Here is a 23,896-nt window from a genome sequence, read left to right as displayed (position 1 = left end):
ATTTTAAATTACTTGCAGATTTAAAACTTTATTACCACTGAAGACATTATGATTGTAAACAAAGATTTGTGCGGCTGATGCTCCTTGGGTTATGACCAGCTCGTGCTCGTGCAAGCGTGCGTGTGCGTGTGGTCCGTGAGCGTGCACACCTCTGGTTGCAGTTTCGCTTGCCGCCAGAGGGGGCGTAGTTCTGCGAAAACTCAGACTCTTGCGCAATGCACCTTTAAGGTAACAGAGATTTTGGCTTTATAGTGGTTCTTGAATAAAGATATTTTCCAGCTAAAGTTAGTTTTGATTGATTTACTTCCGTCGCAACGATCATTTGTTATTAAATTAGAGGCCGCTAAGACGACATTGTTCTCTCTACTTAGCACACGAGGGGCACCAGGGAGTGGTACGAACTAAGCAACGGCTAAGAGACTTGTACTGGTGGCCTCGTATGGACTATGATGTGCATTCAACCATTGCTTCTTGTTCCGCCTGTCAAAACCGCCCGGACGTGTCCAGCCCCATTGCAGCCAGTGGACCTGCCAGACGGTCCATTTCAGAAAATTGCAATAGATATAAGCTAACTCATTTCATTTGAAGAAACCGATTGCCTCAATTCAATTAAGTTTATAAAATCAATAGTTATGAGTACTCTGAACTTATTTCAGTTGAGTTTACTAAAAGTAGATATACATTGCAGTCAATAAATTAAGTGATTAATTAAGTGATTATTGAGCATTAGTGATTAACACCTGCTGTTAACGAGCAGAATCAATGAAGGAAAGAGAAACACAAGAACTACAACTGACTTCCAACTACAGCCTTAGATGAAATCAACTCAAGATAAAAGACGTTTAAATCTCTAAAGATCTCAGCAGAGGAGGATTAAACCACTACACAAACAGCATTACCAGCTTCACTTATTACTAAACAGTTTGACTTTTGTCTTGTGTCTACAGAAGTTGTTATTGAGAATGAACAGAGGGTTAGATGATAATGATTTATTGAGTTTCATTTAAAGACACCATGATAGTGATCAGTGGGCTCTTGACCCTTGACTTTATAACACCAGTTTTTCCTCTGGCTGCTGTAACTGAATGTGTTTATAAAACGTACTCGGTTACTAACGTAACCTTGGTTCTCTCTAGAGAGAGGAACGAGTACTGCGTAGAATACGCTAGGGGAAAATCCTTTTCCACGAGAATACTGAAGCCCAAAAATTTTGTATTAATGTAAAACGCGTTGCGGCAGCATACAGACATAGGCGAGGCAGCTCGCGCGCCTATTGGCTGGTCTGCTGGCAACTGCTTAAGCCTATCGAGCGAGACCTAGAGTGACATCAGACCCAATGAGCGTCACGTCCCGCCGTCACGTCCCGCCGAAACGGGCGTGGCTTAGGTCTATAAATACCGCTCGCAGGCTTCATATCTCTGGTTTTTCATAGTCGAAGCAACCAGAGCGCGTGCATGCACGGCAGGATACGCAGTACTCGTTCCTCTCTCTAGAGAGAACCGAGGTTACGTTAGTAACCGAGTACGTTCTCTTACGAGAGATACTCTCGTACTGTGTAGAATACGCTAGGGCGGGGGTCGGCAACCCGCGGCTCTAGAGCCGCATGCGGCTCTTAAGCGCCACCCTAGTGGCTCCCTGGAAATATGAAAATGAAAAATCAAAAATGAAAAAAATATTTTTTGTTTTAATATAATTTCTGTAGGAGGAAAAACATTCTTAACCCTTTCGCACGTACGATCACATCGGTGTGAGAACGGTCAGTGCATGACGTGATCAACTACTAAATTCAAATGTGCTCTTGCGCGTTGGCTGGCGTTGAGCCAGAGACAGGTGCTCAGAGCTGTCATATATCACAACTTTTCAGTATTTTCAACCACATAATGTTTATTTAAGGTTTCAGACATATAAAGTACTAAAAAAACAATACATTTAGAGTTTGTAAAATACACACTGATGTCAAAGGAAGAGGCAATAATAATCTTTTCCATTATAATTAGACACGTTTTATTCATATCAGATACACATTTTGTAAGTAACTTTAAAGTTTACTCTATTCTTCTTCCAGTTCACCAGCCACTTACTTTTATGTATTTCGGGAGAAGTGGATGAATTCACGTGTTGTCAGTGGCGGATTTAGCAAATCGGGGGCCCAAGGCGAAGGTAGGCTATGGGCCCCTCCCCATCCAATCTTTAAAAGAGAACGAAAAAAATATGTACCGACTGAATGGTGGATAGGCACGTAAAGCTATAAGGGGAAGTAAAGGTTAGAGAGGAGAAAAAAACGTCCCCTTTAAACCCTGCATACACTTCTTTACTCCTAAACAGAAACATGTTACAATGTTTACATGGTACAATTTCTGGTAAGCTATGTTTTTTTATTTTTTTTGCTTGGCAAATTTCACCATTTCGATTCAATTCTTGTGATTTGATTCAACATTGACTAATTTGGATAAATATTAGGTAACGTTTCACAAGACAGGCGTTACTTAAAAAAAAGAAAAAAAAAAGAAGAAGCCCTATCAGCTGGTATAATTTAAGGTTAAAATAAGTAATATAGTACACATATTTAGCCAAATACTCTCTATAGCTCTTTTTTTTTCTAGCCAATTAAATGGCTTTCCTGAGGTAAATGTTATGTGACGATTGTTCTCCAGCTGTTTTACCTCTTTCCGCGGTTGAAAAACACTTATTGATCGATATTATGAATGAGGAATATACATTTCGGTAAGTTATACGGTATCTTTCAACATTTTTAATTCGTGTTTATTTACTATTAGGTCGTTTTTAGAATTAGATCAGTTCACGTGCCGCTATAGGAATCTGTCACGTCACATTAAAACGGCAAAACGGTATTTATTGTTTGAATTTCGTAATAGAATTGACAGAATCTGAGAGCTGAGATTTTTTTTAAATATCATGATTCATAAACTGCTCAGTTTTGTCTGTCGATCTCCGTGTACTCTTTGCTTCACGATTTTTCTGTGCGTTGGACATTGTTGTTCCTGATCTGTATCCCCAAGTATAGCCATAAAAAAGTTTGTCATCTTTGGCAGTGTTCCCAAATACTTATCAGCGTCTTTTCACTTTTTTTCTTTTATTTGAGCCGCTTGGGTAACTTCGAAACTTTATATTTTCGCGTTTAGACTCGTCTTGCTCTGGGGATCAATTGCTCTATTTCCCAGTCCTCCTGTTACTGCGTGTTGTTTATCTTTCGCGCCGCGCACCTTTTTGCTTTCCTCCCGCTTCCTCCTTTTTTCAGCACCGCTTGGGTAGCTAGCTTCGCTTCATTTTTACTCTGTCTACTACTCTGTACACTCTGTCTGTCACTCTGTCTGTCAATCACTTCTTTTTCTCCGAAAGTTTTTTGGTACAGCCTTGTCACTTTCGCAGTTGCGCAGTAAAAGTAAGATAATGGAATAGTCCAATGTAGTGAGGCGGGGGCCCCCTCCTGTCTGCGACACTAATGATTGATGCCATTTTCGCAAATGGAGTTTTAGAAACATATAAAAATAAAATAAAAATAAATTAAGCATAAGTTAATAGGGCATTTTGGGGGCCCCTAGGTAGCTCGGGGCCCAAGGCAATTGCCGACCTTTGCCTAATGGTAAAGTCCGCCCCTGCGTGTTGTAAATCCAACAGATCCGATTCTCTGAACTGCGTCTGCGGCACAAACTAAGATGGCGGCGCCCATCGCGCATACAGCTCAACTAACGCGATCGTTATAAAGGTGTTTAAACAACAAAACATTTCCACTTGCATATATTTGACGATCGGAATATCAGATATTTAATACCATATCCAACAAATTTGTGAATATTTTGAATAAAAAGGGAAAAATGACATAAAAGAAGATCATCATTAATTCAGCTCTGTTGTTGCTGCGGTGTGTCACGTGACACGCAATGACGCGTCACCATGGAAACTATAAAGTGACATTCTAAATAACGGTCGCCTTGAAAAACTCACGCTGGAGGGTCAGTCAGATTATTTTAAGTTTTTCAACATTGTAAAAATAATACACGAATAAATAAAACGAAACATAATACATTAAAATTATAATGGAAGTTAAACTTAAAGCACCATCGTACAGCAGAGTAGTCACGTGGTGCGTTATTCTCTCCAGGATGCGTTGCAGGGAAAATAAACATTTAATCATGAATGCTCATTATGTATTTGTAGCCTACTTATCATTTTGATACTAGGGGGCTAATAAAGCTAATATAGACACTTACAGCATGTGTTGCCGTCATTATAAGGCTTATATAAGGCTTTTAATTTTTTGCGGCTCCAGACAGATTTTTTATTTATTTTTAAGTCCAATATGGCTCTTTCAACATTTTGGGTTGCCGACCCCTGCGCTAGGGGAACCTACTGTAAAACGCCGTGCGTGCTGGGATCTGATACTATAGACTCAAGGGCAACAGCCCGGAGTTCATACAGTACACAATCACCCAGGGGACTCACAGGGAATCCTGGAAGAGGAGGGGTTTAGCCACTATCTTCCTAAATGGCAATATAGAGCAGCACTGCAATACTCAATAGCTGCATAACTGACAGTGTCAGTTTATGAGATTTGGCCGTACTAGACCGACAGTAGTCTGGCCTGTAGTGCGGGAACCTCTAGGTTGTAAAACCTTATAAATGTAGACGGAGAGGCCCAGCCTGCCACCATACAAATATCTTGCAAGGCAATCCCACTTGACCAGGCCCACGATGAAGCCATGCTTCTCGTGGAGTGCGCCTTGACACCCAGTGGGCACTGCATGCCCTTGGTTGAGTAAGCTAGCGCTATTGCGTCCACTATCCATCTGGATAGGGTCTGTTTCGAAGCGGCTAGTCCCTTAGAACGCCCGCTGAACGAAAGAGCTGCTCCGTCTGTCTGAAAACAGACGAGCGAGACACATAAGCTCTTAATGCCCTGACTGGGCAAAGGGAGCTTTCGTCCATATTTCCTTCAGTGACCGGCAGGGCAGACAGGGAGATGACCTGTGCTCTGAACGGTGTATTGAGGGATTTAGGAACATGTGCTTAGGTTTGAGTATAACTCTATACTCATTCGGCCCAAATTCCATGCACGTCGCGCTTACTGAGAGCGCGTGTAAGTCCCCTATGCGCTTCACTGAAGCGAGAGCCAGAAGAAACGCCGTCTTGAAAGACAGGTGTTTAAGATCAATCTTCTGCAAGGGCTCGAATGGATGACCTTTCATGGCTTCCAGTACCGTAGAAAGGTCCCATATAGGGACTGTGGGAGGTCTGGGAGGATTGAGTCTCTTAGCTCCTCTAAGGAAGCGAATGACTAAATCGTTCCTTCCAATAGACTGGCCAAGCGTGGTCGAAGAGAACACTGCTATGGCCGCTACATAGACTTTGAGCGTGGAAGGGGACCTGCCCTTATCCAACAGCTCCTGTAGGAAGGAGAGAACCTCCGTCACACCGCAATGTAGGGGTGACACACCACGAGCTGTGCACCAGCTAGAAAACACCGACCATTTGGAGGCATAGAGACGTCGCGTAGACGGAGCTCTGGCCTGCGTGATAGTGTTTAACACTCCCTGTGGGAGGTAAGCGGGTACCCGTTGATGGCCCACACATGGAGGGACCACAGCTCTGGGTGAGGATGCCAGATTGAGCCGTTGGCTTGAGAGAGGAGATCCCTCCTCAGAGGCACTGGCCACGGGGCGGTGCTTGCTAACTGCATCACAATTGGGAACCAAGGTTGGCTCGTCCAAAGTGGGGCTACAAGCAGCACTGAGCATCTTTCTTCCCTGACCCGTTCTACCACCTGTGTCAGGAGGGAGACGGGGGGAAAAGCGTAGAGAGGACGGCGAGGCCACTCGTGGGTCAGCGCGTCCTTGCTCTTCGAGAAAAATTCTGGACAGTGAGCGTTTTCTTGAGACGCGAACAGGTCTACTTCCGCTCTGCCGAATTTCTTCCACAGCAGCTGGACTGTCTGTGGGTGCAAAGACCATTCCCCTGTCGGAACCTGGTTCCTGGACAGTCTGTCTGGCCCTATATTTAGGAGCCCTGGCACGTGCGCTGCTCTCAGCGAGGGCAGGTTGCTGCGGGCCCATATCAGGAGGCGCCTGGTTAGCCTGTACAGAGTCAGGGACCTGAGGCCGCCCTGGCGATTTATGTAGGACACCACAGAGACGTTGTCTGAACGTATTAGCACGTGGTGTCCCTTTATCAGGGGACAAAAGCGCGTGAGCGCTTTGCTCACTGCCAACATTTCGAGGCAGTTGATATGTAGGAGCTTCTCCTGCTTTGACCATTGGCCAAAAAGCGGTCTGCCCTCGAGCAGCGCTCCCCATCCCGAGGTGGACGTGTCCGTGGACACCACCATCACTCTCGAGGAAGTCCCCAGGCTTACACCTGATTGGTACCAGTCTTTTGCCTCCCAAGGTTTCAAAGCTGCAATGCACGCTTGATTGACCTTGAAGCGAAGCCGACCGGAGGCCCACGCTGTGCGTGGCACTCTCTCTGCAGTGGGCGCATGCGCAGAAGGCCCAACTGGAGAACTGATGATGCTGAGGCCATCAGACCTAGCATCCTTTGAAATGTCTTGAGAGGGACTATCGCGCCGCAACGGAACGAGCCGGCTGCGCGCCGAATGTCCAGTGTGCGCTGAGATGACAGGCGTGCTGTCATTAGCAGCGAGTTCAGTTCTATTCCCAGAAAAGATATAATCTGTCTGGGGAATAGCGAGCTCTTTTCCCAGTTCACTGCGAGACCGATATTCTCGAGGTGATCGAGTAAAATGGTCCTGTGCTCCACGAGCTCCGAGTGAGATTGGGCTAGAATCAGCCAGTCGTCTAAATAGTTCAGCACTCGTATACCCCGCAGTCTGAGGCGTGCGAGCGCTGCGTCCATGCACTTCGTAAATGTACGGGGTGCCAGGGACAAGCCGAAAGGCAGGACTGTGTACTGATATGCCTGGCCCTCGAAGGCGAATCTCAAAAATCGCCTGTGACGTGACGCTATCTGTATTTGAAAATACGCGTCCTTTAGATCTATTGACACAAACCAGTCCCTCTGGCGGACATGCGCAAGGATTTTTCTGGTCGTGAGCATCCTGAACTGGCGCTTCACAAGCGCTCTGTTCAGCTGCCGCAGATCTAGTATGGGTCTGAGACCCCCGTCTTTCTTGGGCACCAGGAAGTATCTGCTGTAAAGCCCCCCTTCGCTTTGAGCTTGAGATAGGGGTTCTATAGCCCCTTTGCTCAACAGTTTCAGAATCTCGGCTCGAAGTAGATGAGCTACTTTCGATTCTACCGTGGTCTCGACGCGCGCCATGTAGTGGTGAGGGCGCCGGCGAAACTGCAGCGAATAGCCTTCTTTTATGATGTTCAGCACCCATCTCGAAACCCGGGAAGCTTTTCCCACGCAAGTGCGCGAGTAGCTAAGGGCTAGATGCGAAGCACGCTCTGATCAGCTCGTGATACAGCGGCTTCGGTGTGCTGTGACATAAGCGTCGCGCTCATGACATCTGAGGCAGGGGGCGCGCTGATAACAGCGGGCAGAATGCCCGCGCTCGACTCCTCTGTAGTGTTTAACTGAGAGGGGGAGGGCTGGGCTAGTTCCATGTCTGTGTGTGGGCGTGGGCGCAGGGCAGCGGGCACATACACCACTTTTACAGCATTGCTCGCGTGAGCAGAGCGTATGCATACTGGTCTTGTATTTACAGAGACCGTGAGACATGTGGGAAGTAGCGTATGTGGGCACTGGGTAGTGGACACGTTTGCTACGTTTAATGCGCAATCGATCTGAGTCGATTTTATGTGCGCGAGCCCTGTGTGAAGGGCTGTGCTTGTGTGTAGGAATGGGCACTGAGTAGTGGGCATTTTTTCTACACATGAAACACCATCGGCCGTGGCCGGGACACCAGAAAATACACTCTTTAAGGGATTTATCTGGGTAGCCATAAAAACGGCTTTTTTGTGCAGGCAAGCGGGCAATGGAACCGGCTTGTTGGCTGCTAAATATGCTGGACCAGTCACATTTCCTGGAACTGGACGAGCGGCAAGCTTTGGTGGAAGTCCGGCCGCAGCGGGACTTGGACACCGTCGCTTTCCTAGGCGTGCTAGGACGATTTCGGGGCCTCTGGCTTCAACGCAACCTTTGGCCGCGGGCCACGCGAGGCGGGGCATGCTCCGTCCAATGGCCTGTGCCGCCGACTTGGTAGCGCGGAGAGCGAGGTCTGTAGCGCTCCTCAGGTCCGGCACGCAGATTGCGTCAGGTCCTTTCTCATCCAGCTTGCGGAGGAGATCGGCCTGGTATATCTGGAGCGTGGCCATGGTGTGCAACGCTGACGTGGCCTGCCCGGCGGCGGAGAAAGCGTGGCAGAGCAGGGCTGACGTCGTGCGGCAGGCTTTTGAGGGCAGCGCCATCTTAGCACGCCGTCCAGCGGAGGGCGGGCATAAGTGCGCTGCAATAGCCTCTTCGACCGGCGGCAGGGAGTGGTAGCCTCTGTTCTTTGCGTCGTCGACAGCGGAGAACGCCAAAGAAACAGAGGATCGTGTCCTGGCAGAAAAAGGGGAGCTCCAAGACTTAGCGACTTCTTCATGAAGCTCAGGAAGAAAGGGCGCTGGCTTGGATGCAGGTGAAGTGCGCTCCCCAGGCAGGAAGTAGCCGTCCAGCCGGTTGTGAGCAGGCTGCTCAGGCGTAATCCACTCGAGGCCGAGGCTCGCCGTGGCCTGAGTGAGTACGCGCATGAGCTCCGCCTCAATGCTCGCTCTCTTCCCCGTCGAAGCACGGGCAGGGGGGGCGGGATCCTCAGAGCTCGCCCAATCCTCACTGCCTGATGCTAAGAGAGAGCAGGAATCCCTCTCTCGCAGCAGCACGTCGATCTCATCAGCGTCGTCGACAGAAGCGGCGGCAGACCGCGGCCGCTGTCCATCCGGAAGTGAAGCTGATGAAACCGGAGAAGCAGGCGGGCGCACCGGCGAGCTTTGACGGCTGGGAGAGGGCTCCGGGATTCGCTGAGCGCGGCGCTTTTTACGGCGCGGCACAACAGCAGGTGTGGGCGCAGTCTCGTTGAATAATGCCAAGCGAGTCCTCAGAGTCGCTAATGGAAACAGCTCGCAGTGAGGGCAGCCGCCGTCAGCGAGCGCGAGAGCTGCATGTTCTTGACCCAGGCAGGAAGCGCATATAACATGGCGGTCCCTGTCGCTGAGTGAGGCTCTGCACGAGCCGCAGGAAGGCATCTTAAAAAAGACGCAGCTCTTTTAGACAGTGTGTGTCGCGCCGGCGAACACACACACAGTGCAGAGAAAAAGGATATAGGCGCTGGATAGCGCAGCAGGAAGGTGATGAAGGCGGCGCGGCCAGCAGCTTCGTCGACTCGTCCCGCTGAAGTGCTTCTTCAACAGCGCGGCTTCTTCTCGGATCCAGCGATGTGAGTTGCTTCGCTGAAGGATGAAAAATCAGAGATATGAAGCCTGCGAGCGGTATTTATAGACCTAAGCCACGCCCGTTTCGGCGGGACGTGACGCAGAGGGCGCGAAGCGCCCTCATTGGGTCTGACTCGCTCGATAGGCTTAAGCAGTTGCCAGCAGACCAGCCAATAGGCGCGCGAGCTGCCTCGCCTATGTCTGTATGCTGCCGCAACGCGTTTTACATTAATACAAAATTAAGGATAATTTTTTGGCTTCAGTATTCTCGTGGAAAAGGATTTTCCCCTAGCGTATTCTACGCAGTACGAGAGTATCTCTCGTAAGAGAACACATTTGTTATGGCACATACACCAAAAGAAAAAATTAGCATGTGGTTGTGTTAAGATGATAAAAATCATCATTTAGTGACTTGATTCTCTGATCATTTCCAGAACCTAATCTCTGATTAGACAGATGAGGTATTACTTGTATTAATCATTATAATAGAACTGATTCTGCTGTAAGACCCATTGTTGTGACAATCAGATTTTAAAAACCTCTATGGTATCATGCTGACTTACACATAATATATATACATAGATATAGTGATTTTTGCTATTTTTAAAGCAAAAAAAAAGTTACATATTGTGCCCTTAAACAATGTTAAATGGCAAAGTCGTGTCAGATTATTACATTGCTTGTCCCTGTAATCTGGTATATATTCATGAAAAATGTACTTCTTTTCTACAAATAATCCCATATATTTAATTAATAAGTAAAATTCTCTTGACACTATTGCCATTGAATGATTTAAACAACAGCTGTAACAAGGCAGCAACAGGCAGAATAAGATAAGGCCTAAGCAAAGATGAACTTGTTACCTCAGTCAAAAGTATATGACTGCTGAGGAAATACTCTGGAAGAACAGAAAGCCATGGAAAGCCAAGACATGAAGAATCAGAGAAGGCTTTGCACAATTAGACGCAGATTGGTCAAGGGGGACTGAAGTCGCAGTGAAGTGGTGAGTCACCTTGATATTACTAAAATACTGATATTACTGGCAAGTATATTTTTGTTATATAGTTTGAATATATCTTGATTATTTTAATCAGGGATTTCTATTTATTTTAATGATAAATCACAATTGGAGATTTTTTTTTTTTTTTTTTGCGAATTAAATGTAAATATATTTTTTGTATATGTTAATGTATATTAATTTAAAGAAACCTGCAGTTATTGACCTTTGACTGCTTTGTACTAAACAATTTTAAATATACTTTTAAACAGACATGGCATCCTGCTGCAGTGGGAAAACTGTCAAAACCAAGAGCAAGAACAAATATCTTGATTGGTCCAGTAAATGAGACTATTGAGCAAAGGACAAAGCTCCCCACACTTCAAGAAACACTTTCAGTCTTCATTTACTATCATAAAGACCAGAAAGTAAATCTGAAAGACAGTGCACGTCTTACAGTGACAGAAGTGATTGAATTCTGGCAGAGGGCTGGCATACCAACTAGTCGCAGCTATGACATTGAAAAACGCCTTCTTAAGGTCCATACAGAGTGGCAAACGCTAAAGAAGGCCATTAACCGTCGTACTGAAAAGCAAGCTGCTAATGAAGAAGCTTTCAATGAAAAGCTCAATACGATTTTCGATACTGCCCATCAAGATGCTGATAAACTCACTCCCCTGGCCGAGGGCAGAGACTTTCTGACTGAGCAAAGAAAAGGACGTAGAAGTTACATGACGTGTGTAGATAAAAGTTGGGCAAAAAAGCAAGAACAAAAGGCCAAAAAAAAGGAATCACTTCAAAAATTTCACCAAAAAGCAAAACTCGAGCAAGAAGCTTTGACAGCAAGTTGTAGTAGTGTGGCAGCTGTGGCAACTTCTGGTAGTAGCTCAAATAATGAATCTCAAGATTCCGATGTTGACTTGGATCAATCAAGAAAGAGGAAACGATCCACAGAGAGCACAAAACGAAAGTCCCTACTCTCAGAAGATGTAGCTGCAGCACTTGATAGGTCAAAAGTCACTGATTGCCAGGCTGTTCATCTGCTAGCTGCTACAGCTCATTCACTTGGCCATGATGTAAACGACATCACAGTTAGCCGTAGCTCAATTCATCGTGCACGATCAGCAAATCAAGAAAAGACAGCAAAGAAAATCAAGGCCAGTTTTAGTCCACACACTGTAACGGGTTTCTGTAATTTGAACAGTATTTTACTGTAATATGTACAGTAAGATACTGTAAAACAGGGTTCGAAATGACTTAGGACTCTTGGGGGGTCCCCTAACATTTTATAATTAAATTATAAAAAATTCTGAAGACTACCTTGCTACACTATATACTGTAGGCAAAATTCTATGGAGCAATGTTGAAGTGTTGAAGGTGGGATAATGGTCTTGGGATGTTTTTCATGGTTTGGGCTAGGCCCAGTATTGTAGTGGTGTCTGGAGAAGTTGCTATAATCTAACAGGTAACCCTCTAACTCTGAATAAAACATTTTAAAAGATAATTGCGACTTTTTATCTCACAATTGCGAGTTTACATCTCGCAATTCTGACTTTATAACATGCTATTGTGACTTTATTTCATGCAAATCTAACTTTATATCTCGCAATTCTGAGAAATAAAGTCAGAATAGCGTGAAATAAAGTCGCAATTGCGTCATATAAAGTCAGAATTCTGAATTCTAATTCTAATTCTAATTCTAATTCTGACTTTACAACACATAATTGCGAGTTTATATCTCGCAATTCTGACTTTATATCTCCCAATTGCGTATTATAAAGTCAGAATTACGAGATATAAACATGCAATTCTGAGAAAAAAAGTCAGAATTTCAAGTATATTTCTCGCAATTGTGAGTTTATATCTCATAATTCTGACTTTATAACACGCAATTGCGACTTTATATCATGCAGTTTTGACTTAATAACACACAATTGCGACTTTATATCACGCAATTCTGACTTTATAACCTGCAATTGTGACTTTATATCACGTAATTCTGAGATAAAAAGTCAGAATTACTTTTTTTTATTTTTCACTCTGTGGCGGAAACAAGCTTCCATAGTCTGCTGTCAGCTGGCAGATCATTTGGCTTCATACACATACTTAGCTAACAAGAAACGTTGACAAACGTACTCTTCTAATCATTACACTGGGTATCTAGTTAATGCAACTTTTGATATAGGAACTCGAACTCCTAATATTTTACTATAAGCAATTATATAGATATAAATATAATCGAAGCCCCAGACCCCCCTCATTTCGAACCCTGCTGTAAAATATGTATACAGTATGTTACAGTAAACAGCAAAGGATTATGGGAAAATATATGGTCACTACTGTAATTCTTCCCTACTGTATCAATTTACAGTAGTGAACTTGCCCGTGAAAAACTGACCAATGGCAAGAGAGATTTCTTTTAAAGTGTTTTTTTTTGTTTTGTTTTTTTACTGGTTGAAGTGGCAGTCAATGGACAAAAGATCATGTAACTCGCCAAAAAGGTTAGTATATTATTTCTATTTTATGTAAAACAAACATTTTCAAATGTTTTTACTTATGTTAACAGCAAACTAACATGATTTATCATTTTGTTTTCGTCTGAATGGTTTTAGTGCCTTTTTTTCCCCTGACTGTCCGTCTGAATGGTTTTAGTGCCTTACTGCTTTTTTCCTGACTATCGGCCGGGTCGCTGTTTTTTTGCTGACAGGTCCACAAACAACAACGGTAACCGCCTTCTCCTTCTCTGCCACCTCAACAACCTCTGCGTTGCTGATACCTGGTTTCCCCGGAAGCTTATCCATCACTGGACATGGTACAGCCCAGATGGCAGAACCAGGAAAGCGCTGGACCATATCCTTATTTCTCGACGCTGGAAGCCGTTTGTCACCAACTGCTGTGTGTACCGAGGAGCAGAGCTTGGCAACACAGACCATCGCCTGCTGGTGGCCCAGCTCAAGTTAAAGTTGCGAGCCAACCAGCACACCAAAACTAAGCCTCGTCTGGACTCCTCCCTACTCAGTGATCCAAACATCGCCACATACTTCAGCTGCGCCATCCGCCGCACCTTTGATAACCTGGCTACTGACAAGGTGAACGACTGGCAGACCTTCAAGGAAAGTGTCATCCAGTCAGCTCACAATGTCTTCGGATGTTTTCGGCCTTCACCGAAAAAGCCTTGGATATCGGAGAGGACACTCAACATCATTGACCAGCGGCGTGAGGCCCGGCTCCGAGGTGACCTGACGGAGTATCAGCGATTGAACCACCAGCGCAATGTGGCTATAGCCGAGGACAGGGAGAAGTTCTGGCAAGCAGTAGCTAAACACCTAGAGTCCGCGGCCAATAACAACAACATGAGCCATGTCTTTAGTCTGCTGCGCCACGTCCGTAATGGCCCACGCATCAAGACAGCCCTGGTGAAAGATTCTGATGGCAACCTTATAGCAAGGAAATAAATAAATGTAGACATAAATACAAATATACATAAATAAATGTGGAAATATATAAAAGTGGAAATAAATGTATAAATAAATGAAAACATAAATAAATGTGGAAGAAATACAATTATACATAAATAATGAAATAAACGTATAAAATGTCATCATTATGTTTTGTTAGTTTTAGTTTTCATGGACCTTCTGTTTGGTTATGGACTCTGGAGTTAGGGAGCTGATTGAGATTGACGCCCCCTGTGGATTTGGTTCCTTTGCCATGTCTTGTTCTCATTGGTTTATGGCAGAGCCATAGAGAGAAAGAGTTGCGACACTCCCATAGACCTCCGTTGTAAAAAATGCCGGCGCTTTTAACCGCCTACTTCCGGGATTTGAAGATCGGATTAGTTCCAAACACTGTCATTTGGGCGTTGGACCCCATTCACTTACATTGCTGCGCGTCGAGTTGTTCCAGAGTTAAATTGCTGAAATATCGACCTCTTTTGAATTGTCAACTGTCTATATTGTATCAGAGGCCCTTTGCGATGCTTATACTGGTCTTCATTTGTACATGCACAGCGTAATTATTTATATTTTATGTTGGTTGTTTCAACCAATTTTCAAGCACTGCCTGCTATTTAGTTATGTTAGCTAGCACGACTTCGTCAGCTGTGACAGTAAGAGTTCGGTAATGAATCGCTGCCACCTTTATAGCAACTTTTATTTAATTAAATTTTTTGGGATATACTAACTTTTCATTATGTTTTATTGTCTTGAGTGAAGCAGCTTGTGAGAACAATGCTGGACCGGATTGTTATGGCCATCACCAGTCCTGTCTGTTTCATGGATCACCTGCCCCTGGTTTTTGTTTTTCTTGTTCACACACACACACACTCACTCTTTTGTTTTCTGTCATTGTTTAATAAAATTTGTATTCATTTGTATCAGCCATGCTGAAATTCGTTTTTAATCTGTTATAGTTTTGATAATGTGTATGGCTTAATCTTAAAATAATATTCTTGGTCTTAACATGATCATGTTTCACGTTGTGGTCCTGGGGGTGGCCACTTTCATCAGAAGAAGTGAGCTAGCTTCTAAGCGAATTCTGAACGGACCGCCACGGCAGACCTCTTTGCGTGATCACGAAGGTAGGCTAATGGCTGAATCAAAATTTATAAGCAAAATCACGGGAATCAAATACAGCCCAGTTGTGCTAAAATAAATATCATGAGACGTCCATCATCAGATGAATGATATGGAAAAGTTAAGTTAGAGCCGCTAAAGCCAGTGCTACTACCCATGCGAACATGAACACTAAGCTTTTCCCTCCAAAAATATAGCCTAAAACTTATCTCCAAATGCAAAACTGACATTAACAAAATGCAATAATGCAATAACAGCTGAAAAAGTACTTGGGTGTGTGTTTTATTTTATATTTACCGTTCAATAATGCAATCGCTGCTGTCTGTCCCATAGAAGAACATGACAACCAGCGTATGTTTTGGAACTATTGGGGCTTTCATGAACCACGTGACAGCCATAGAGGCTACATCAAAGAGTGTCACAACTCTTTCTCTCTATGGCTCTGGTTTATGGTCTTGTCATGTGGTATTCAGTTGTGTCTTCACATTGGTTAATGGTGTTGCTTACTTTCAGGTGTGTCTTGTTATGTGATTAGTCCTTGTGTATATATAGGCATCATGTTCCCATAGATTCTTGTCAAGCTTTGTTTTCTGTAACTGCTGTTTGGTGAGTTTCATGTTTATGCTTCTCTAGTCATAGTCCTGTATTGTTTATTTTCAATAAACTGCACTTGGATTAACCTGTGTTAAATATAACAATATAATGGGATTTAGTCCTTTTCTGCAATAATTTGAGTGAAAAAATGTGTTAAATGATAAATACTGTGTTTGTGTGTCCCTTTAAAATAATTCCAGGGCTTTATTCTGTTCACACATTCATCATGCTGGTGCAAAAGCTAAGCTGGATCACTTGTGAGTACTTATTTAGAACCAATTCAATGCATGATTTCAAATGTTTCAACTTGTTTTTATTGGATTTTCAGTGCTGCTGTTTCTGTATCAACATGGTAAGGCAATACTGATTAATACATGTTTAATCTGATTAAATAAAGACTTTCAAGTGCAGAACGTTTAAGTAATCTTACTTCCGATTCCTCTCTGCAGGTGCAGAAGCAAAAAAAATGGTGGTATGTGAAGGAGAATCTGCGCATCTCACCTGTGGTGAGTAATTGTTCCTAAATACAACAGTATGAGTGCAGGGAACAGGGTCATAAGGGGATCTTGAGCCTCTGTGTCTCCAACCACATGGAATGTCCTTAAACTACTGTACCACAATTCTTTTCTTTAAACAATAGATTCAGGTTTCATAAAGGTCAATCAAGCCAACTATGGGCGGACTTGTTCCAAAACGTGCATTAGTGAGAAACCAGCTAATCAGATCTCAAATACACACTGCAACACCGCAGAGGCCCTCTCTATAATGTCTGATCGGTAGGTTTAACTGATAGCATAGGAAAAATGTACACCTTCACTTTATACATCAAGCACTAGATTCATATTGTCTGTATATTAAAGCTATTAAGTACTTGTCATTCTGTCCATAAATCAGGTGTGATGGAAGTAAGTGCTGTACTGTTCCTGCAGTGAACTCTGTTTTCTCTGATCCTTGTGTTGGAACTTATAAATACCTGGCTCTGTCTTATGACTGTCTCCCAGCAGGTAAGTAACTTCCATTGTAAATTAAGCTGAATATTTTATAAATTGAGTTGTAGCAAATGAGTAAAAATATTTGACTATCTTGTACTGGTAGTTACTGTATATTTCTGACCTCTGCTCCCCTTCCACCCAAATAAAAAAAAATGTAGAAAGAAGTGTAACCTGTGAAAATAGTCAAAGCATCATTAAGTGTGGTAAGTTATTTTCTGTATGTTCTCTTACTATGCTGAGGTTCGTGTATAGCCTCCCTCCAGTCCATAATACAAACAGTCATTCAGGAAATTCTCATCAAGTGTCTTGTGTCAAAAGGTAAAGGTGTTATTCATGTTCATCATGCCAATTATGGAAGACGAGATCTCGTAACCTGCCCTCATGAATTCGCAACCAGACCAGACTGTTACTCTCCTCAGACCAGCTGCCTGCAATCCAGGTACTTCATCTACAGTCACTTTAGGTGTCATCTTCTATTTTTATATACAATACATCAAAGGGTCAATGCACATCTGAGACCATTATCCTGTTTATTAAATGACTACTTACAGAGAAACATTGATTTTTAGTTGACATTTTTGAGAGGCCGTAGAATGATACAAGAGCTAATAGACAATCTCTCTTCTATTTTTTCCAATTTTGTTTTCTTAAGGTGTGATGGGAAGAAGTCTTGTGAACTAAATGCTTCAAATTCTGTCTTCTCTGATCCATGTGTGGGTGTTTATAAGTATCTGGAAGTGACATACTGCTGTAAATGAAATTGACCATCCTGCCACAACTGTACCTTGTGTCCTGATCATGTCAGCAAATGACAATGAAAGCAAAATAAAGTTAATATTAAAAATAAAAGTGGAATCCAGATGCTTTAAAAATGCAAACTTTCAGTGCAAAAACAACCTGTTTCTAAATGCTTATCAATGCCGAAATGTTTTCTGAAAACATCTGCAATGGCTGAAAACTTAACAAGGGTCGAGCCCAACTAAAGTAAACACTGATCACCATGATGGCAATGTCAAATGAAATGATTCATCAACATATAAACCTGTTAATTTTCCATAAGACTTGTTATAATCAGTCAGAAATAAAGTCTGTCTGGTTAGTCATAAGTGAAGCTGCTCCTCTAACGTCAAGAGAACTGGACTTTTTTTTTTTTTATAGAATATTTGGAGAACATTATTGTAACAACTCTGTTAGCTGGTTTGACGTAAGGTGTAGTCATCTGAAGTTGCTGATCTATCTCGTGTCAGGAAGGGATGAAGTTAACTGGGATTTCTGAATGTCTCTCATTCCTGTGTTCTAACTTGAGCACAGGCTTGTAAGTTTGGAGGGCTGATCTCTCCAACTCATTCATGTGTTCAGACTCTCCAGATGTTGAGAGATTTAGATCTTTAGCCACAGAATTGAGTATTTGTTGCTTCACCTTATGTTGGCCCTTCTCTGGTTGATCTACCCAGTTCTGACCTCAACCACGCTTACCATTACCTGATTCAGATGCTGGTCAGGGAGAGGAATTAGGCCTTGTTGCAGAGATTTCAAAGGACCTTTCAAGAGCCATTCTGATGAAGGAACTACATGCGAATCTTGTCCAGAGTTGTCCAAGCTGCATGCCCAAATCACACAAGGTTGGCCTAAAACACAGAAACAAATGGATTCAACGATCAGGGCGTACTTTCAGATCCAGCATGAACTAGCTGTGCATAAGTATATCTTGAGAGGGCAGAGACTAGTTGTGCTAGTTGCTTTGCTAAATTCATTCACTTAAGTCAAGTCATTTATATAGCGCTTTTAACAATGTAGATTGTTTCAAAGCAGCTTTACAGTAACAAATGGATAATTTAAGGTAACAGAGATTTTGGCTTTATAGTGGTTCTTGAATAAAGATAATTTCCAGCTAAAGTTAGTTTTGATTGATTTACTTCTGTCGCAACGATCATTAGTTATTAAATTAGAGGCCGCTAAGATGACATTGTTCTCTCTACTTAGCACACGAGGGGCACAATTAATAAAATAAATAAAAAAACATTGTAATTCACATATTTTGTTCTTTGTCAGAAAGACTGAAGAATATAAATCATCCATCTTTTTTAAAATGCATCAAAACAGTACACTCATCACCATATTAAATCATATTGTTTGAACTGAGCCTCAGCATGCGATTGTTGCACATATAAGATCAATGGTCATAACTGTGCAAAGAATTCAAAAACCTTTAGAAACTCATACAATAGTTCAGCATCACATACACCATGAGGTGGGTTAAATAGAGAGATTAAAAAATACCCAATTTCTCTCTAAAATGGTACCAGTTTTTGTGTTTTGATAAAGAAATGAGAATCATTAATATTATCAGTTTACCTCACCTAATGCACTGAAAAAGGCTAAGATAGTGAGCAAACACTAATTACACTGTAATTCCATTACATTAAATATGTTACAATTTAAAAGCAAATACACATTGTTTTAGAAGGATGGCATCATCCCTTACATTTTACACAGCTACATTTACTCAGATTGTAATGCTGATAATATAATTTGTAAGGAAAATTTTGCATTAAATAGGGAAGTATATCCGGGGTGTGCAAAAGGCCACTTAAAGGGATACTTCACCTCTGGAAAGATGAATGTGTATTTAAAATGGGTCATTTATGTAGTAGAAATGTGAAAATATTTTTGAATTTGGAGCTTTCTAGACTGAGAAAAGCCAGATAATGTATTTTTGGCTCATGTGGATGAAAGACAACAACTCCCAGAATGCACTTGCTTCGCTGCCCTACGAGGCCACTCCCAAGCCACGCCTACCGGTAAGAGCGCGCAGTTAAACAACTAGGCTAGGCTACTAGTTGACTCGAAACTTAAAAGACGTCGTTTTATCGTGAGTCTCCCCGGGATTTCGAGATCGCCCAAAATGTCCGGGATTCGGCTTTTGCGTTCTACAGTTGCCATTCATTATGTTTACTGTGGCGAGCAGGACGAGGCTGAGGGGCGCGGGAGAACGGCGCGAGGCCGGTGGCGTGATTACTGATGAGCAACCCCTGTGAGACACACCAGTCTCGTAGGCTATCTCTCACGGAGGAGTGGGAATTTTCTTAGCAATGTTTAGCGTTACTTGTTTAGCGTTCATGTAAACACTACATTCAGATTCTCCAATCGGAATGAATTCAGTTAGATTGAAACAAAAAATGAAATGACGTTTTTTGCGTCACTAGAGGATTTTTTCCAGACAAAAAATAAATAAATCTCTTGTCTCAGGGGGATGTGAGGGAGGGAAGCACGGTAATTCGAAAATACTACAGGTTTTCTACTGATACAAAGCTTAATGCTAAATGCTGAAGTATCCCTTTAATGATAAGATAATGTCAGAGCACTGTTGTGCTACTCTAGTGGGGACTCTTATTATGAAAGTCCGTAGTGTGAGCGGCAGGAAGACACACTGTCCTTTCAGCACGGCGCGAACGGCAAATTGCATCAGCCGCTGCCAGTAATCAGGTTTGCCGCATTCACGAACAGTTGACGACGTTCATCATAGTCATTATCAGCCTTCGATTGGATGTATCTTGTGTTTTTGTGTGTCCTATAAAAGTGAGTACTTTAATACAGTTACATAAATCTTATCCATTTAATTTATATATGACTTAAAAATATGAATCGCGTTCAGATTATTTATTGGTTTATGTTAAAACTATGTAATCCAAATGGATGGAAATTCTATACACAAATCCGCTGCGAACTCTATGGGCGCCGCCATCTTGCCTGCCATCATTACTGTGTGCCTGCGAAGTGTGACGGTGTGACACTTGCCAGTGCCCTCTAATGACATTTCAATGAAAGCGGATCCTGCTCATGAAAGAAAATAGGCTTGTTTGAGATGAGCAAAATCTGCGCAGAATCGATCACCGGTGATCAGCGCGAGATGCACGCCGGTTAGAAATGTGTCCGAGTGCGGTCCGCCTTGCTCTGATGTCATGCTGACGTATGTCAAAAATCTCTCGCGAGCGCTAGGCGGAGGTGTCGGATTCTGCAGTTGCGCGCAGTTGCTCTCCACCGACTGCGCTGATCAAAAGCATGATGGGAAACGACTTGCTGACGACACAGCTTAATGTTCATTGGTTTAAACAACCGTGATGTATTGTTCTCTTTTAAAATGTTTGATTTTAAAACTCTGATATCATGTTTTATGTGTATACGTTATGTGTGAATATTCCCAAACTATCTAACAGTGCGATCTCTATGGGTTATGCAATTTAATTTTTATAAAAAATAAATAAATAAAAACACATATGTCTGTATTAAAGAAAAAAATATTGATAAACATGTATTTGGAATGGAATTAAATAACAAGTACTTTGGGTGTCTTGTTCATTTTATTTATTTTCATATAAAAGCAACATAAATTGAATTACATCCAGTTTATTAGCAACACTGTGCACGAGCGTGAATCCCGCGATATCCATCTTTGATCTCGCAGGTGTCAGATCCACTACGAGAAGAGAGAAGTGAGGAGCTTGCCTGCTCTTTTTTCACTCCTCCTCTCACTGCAGCCGCCTACTCTCGACCACATTTCAGGCGAGGCAAGGCGCATCTCAAACAAGCCTATTGTCTGGTGAAAGGGAACATTGGGTAGATGATGCCAGGCAGTGGGCAAAACTTACAGATAAAGGTAATTTATTGACAACATAATGTATTGTAAAAATGTGTCAGCCAAATGTAATGTAATGTAATTAAGACGTGTATTAATTGATGACAATAAAACCGAACGCTGTCATTACTAGCTGTGTTGAATATGTTTTAGTAATTCTATGAATTACACTGCGCAAACCAAAAGTAATATACCCACCGGATGAAGAAGGGTTGCCTCTCCACAGAACATAATTCATTTAATTTTATTTTTCCTGTTTGCATTTATGAGGAAGAAACAATGTTACGGACGTGAACGCTCTGAAAGCGGCACTACAATTAAAACTTTCACATGAGATTTCAAACAGGCATTTAAAATACCAAAAATTAAGGATTGGCATATCAAGCAAAATATTTCATATTCTGTGATTGATCGAAAATCATATTTCTCCCCCCACATGCACCGGCAAGACGCTCCGACATTAAATTTCTCTGTAGGCTACTGTAGGCTAATAGGCGTTGTAGCCCAGTCATTAAAAACGATTTATCATGTTTAAATAAAATAATATATATTTTTTTAATTTAATGTTGATTATATGAAAAGTGAAAAGCATGAATAAGATAAGATGATCCCGAAAATATCGGGAGACAAATGGAGTGGGCAGACATTTTGACCACTTCATTAAGTTTGTTTTTTGTAGACAGCCTTTCTTTAAAGTGAATTTCGTTTTGTATTAATTGTATCTTCATTTTAATCAATGTTTCATCAACCAATTTCCTGGATTAAATAAATATGAGGTAGGCTAAATATGCAGGAAATATAATCAGGACACGGAGGCGCGGGCGCGCTCGTCTCTTAAATGAACCGAAACTCAGCGTATAAGCTACTTGCCCCACAGAACTGAGAAAATATATAGAAAGCATGAAATGTGTAGGGGTGACCGGGTATGGTTGTAACACTTTTTGCTTCAGTAACTATAACTCACTGAATTTTGTAGCTAGAGTTCTCAAACTTTTAAACAAAACAATTCAAAACGAAAGAAAACAGACTGCTCTCTGCTTATGTAATCCGTGAAAATGTGCATTTCTCTCTGGCGCATTCACTAGGCTACTGCGAATACTATTCATCTTTGACACAGAAAGCACTTGTTTATTAATAAACAATTGAAATGAGTCACCAGCGCTCAATAGGCCTAGTTAATATTATTCTTTGGTGTTCAGTTTATTCAGGTTTTTCTAATTATTTAACAAATGTATACATTAATATATGCATTATATTATACATTATATTATATATTTAATAATGTATTTTTTCTTTTCTTTTCTTTATCAGAATCTCTCTTTTTTTTCTCTTGACACCTCTTAAACTTGGCAAGAAGTTCTGGAAAACTGTCAGTGAAGTCCTGATATGAAAATTTGTTTAAATTCATACCTACGTAGCCTAATACCCGTGACCAAAATTTTACTTTTTTTAACATTGAATCTTGAAAAAAAATATATAGACCGACCTACCGACCCTTTTTTTTTTTTTTTTTTTTTTTTTTTTTTTTGGCTGTTACGGCAAACCAAAATATTTTTAAGGATGGCCTTAGCCACGACCAGTTGTAGCAATAAAATGCATGTTCTTACAGCCGCCTACGGGACCAACCATAGGGACCAACACGCTACTTCCTTAGCAGCAAGGCACGCAGTAATGGCGGCGCTGCTTTACTTCCGTGTTTCGCCGGATTTGTGTATATGCAATTCAAATACATAAATCTTATGTGAGTGTATCTAAAAACCCTGATAAGGAGGGTTAATACATTTCTTTACTTTTACTCTTGATACCTTAAGTGCATTAAGTAAAAGTATGCAAGATAACACTTGCACATAAGTAAGGTTTTAAATATAACTAGTAATATTTACCCAATGTACCATTAATACTTACTAAAAGTAGTTTACTAAAGTATCACAATATATCTTCCAACAATTACTTTGGCATAACTCTAAACCATTTCTCTTTTCTGTGTTTCCCTAAATCAGACCAGACCCCTTTACTGCAGGATAAACCTGAGCATGCCAGTGCTGGACATGTTATTTAATGACTGTGACACACGGCCTGATTTTCAGCTGAGCAGGGAGGCCCTGACAGTGCTGCTGGACCTGTTGAGAAGTGAATGGTGACACGGATGGGGTTCCACAATAGAGACCCTAGTATTTCTTTTCTGGCTGGCGTGTGGTACATCATACAGGGTCGTCTCCAGAGTGTTTGACATGCCTCGTTCCACTGTTCACCGCATTGTCCACCGGGTCGCTGAGGAGGTGGTGGCCATTCGCCACCAAGTCATTCACTTCCCCAATACCCCAGAAAACCTGGAGGCAGTTTGCCGGGGGGTTTGCAGGGCTGGCAAGACACAGAGAAAGCTGCAGGAGCAATCGACGGCTGCCATGTCCGCATCAAGCCTCAAAGCGGCCCAGATGGTCAATGCAACAGGAACAGGAAACTGTTCCCATCTATTATCATGACCATCAGGGCCGCTTCATTGACACCTACGTGGGCTGGCCCGGGTCAGTGCATGACGCACGAGTGCTCCGGTACAGCCCACTGTACAGGAGGTCAGTGTACCCTCCTCCAGGGCACTTCATCCTAGCAGACAGAGGGTCCCCATGTCTCCAACCCACTCCCCTTCATCACTCCCTACGAGAGGCCAGTATGAGGTGTGGGAGCCCTGCGCTTTAATCTCCATCATTCCAGGG

The 23,896-nt window shown here is 42.5% G+C and overlaps 1 protein-coding gene across 1 annotated transcript; it reads left to right on the top strand.

Annotated features, from left to right (window-relative positions):
- The first annotated feature begins 15,534 nt into the window (after window positions 1-15,534).
- On the top strand, window positions 15,535-17,380 carry LOC311301878 (L-rhamnose-binding lectin CSL2-like). The gene is made up of 9 exons (XM_084427248.1): window positions 15,535-15,566; window positions 15,755-15,811; window positions 15,883-15,906; window positions 16,004-16,060; window positions 16,195-16,330; window positions 16,449-16,558; window positions 16,705-16,749; window positions 16,865-16,985; window positions 17,199-17,380. The coding sequence occupies exons 2-9, from the start codon at window positions 15,781-15,783 to the stop codon at window positions 17,302-17,304; spliced, it is 630 nt and encodes a 209-aa protein (XP_084283374.1). The 5' UTR covers window positions 15,535-15,566; window positions 15,755-15,780; the 3' UTR covers window positions 17,305-17,380.
- The last annotated feature ends 6,516 nt before the right edge of the window (window positions 17,381-23,896 follow it).

The sequence above is a fragment of the Rutilus rutilus genome, assembly GCF_951802725.1.
Source record: "Rutilus rutilus genome assembly, chromosome: 13".
NCBI classification, from domain to species: domain Eukaryota; kingdom Metazoa; phylum Chordata; class Actinopteri; order Cypriniformes; family Leuciscidae; genus Rutilus; species Rutilus rutilus.
This window is presented reverse-complemented; position numbering and strand designations above follow the sequence as displayed.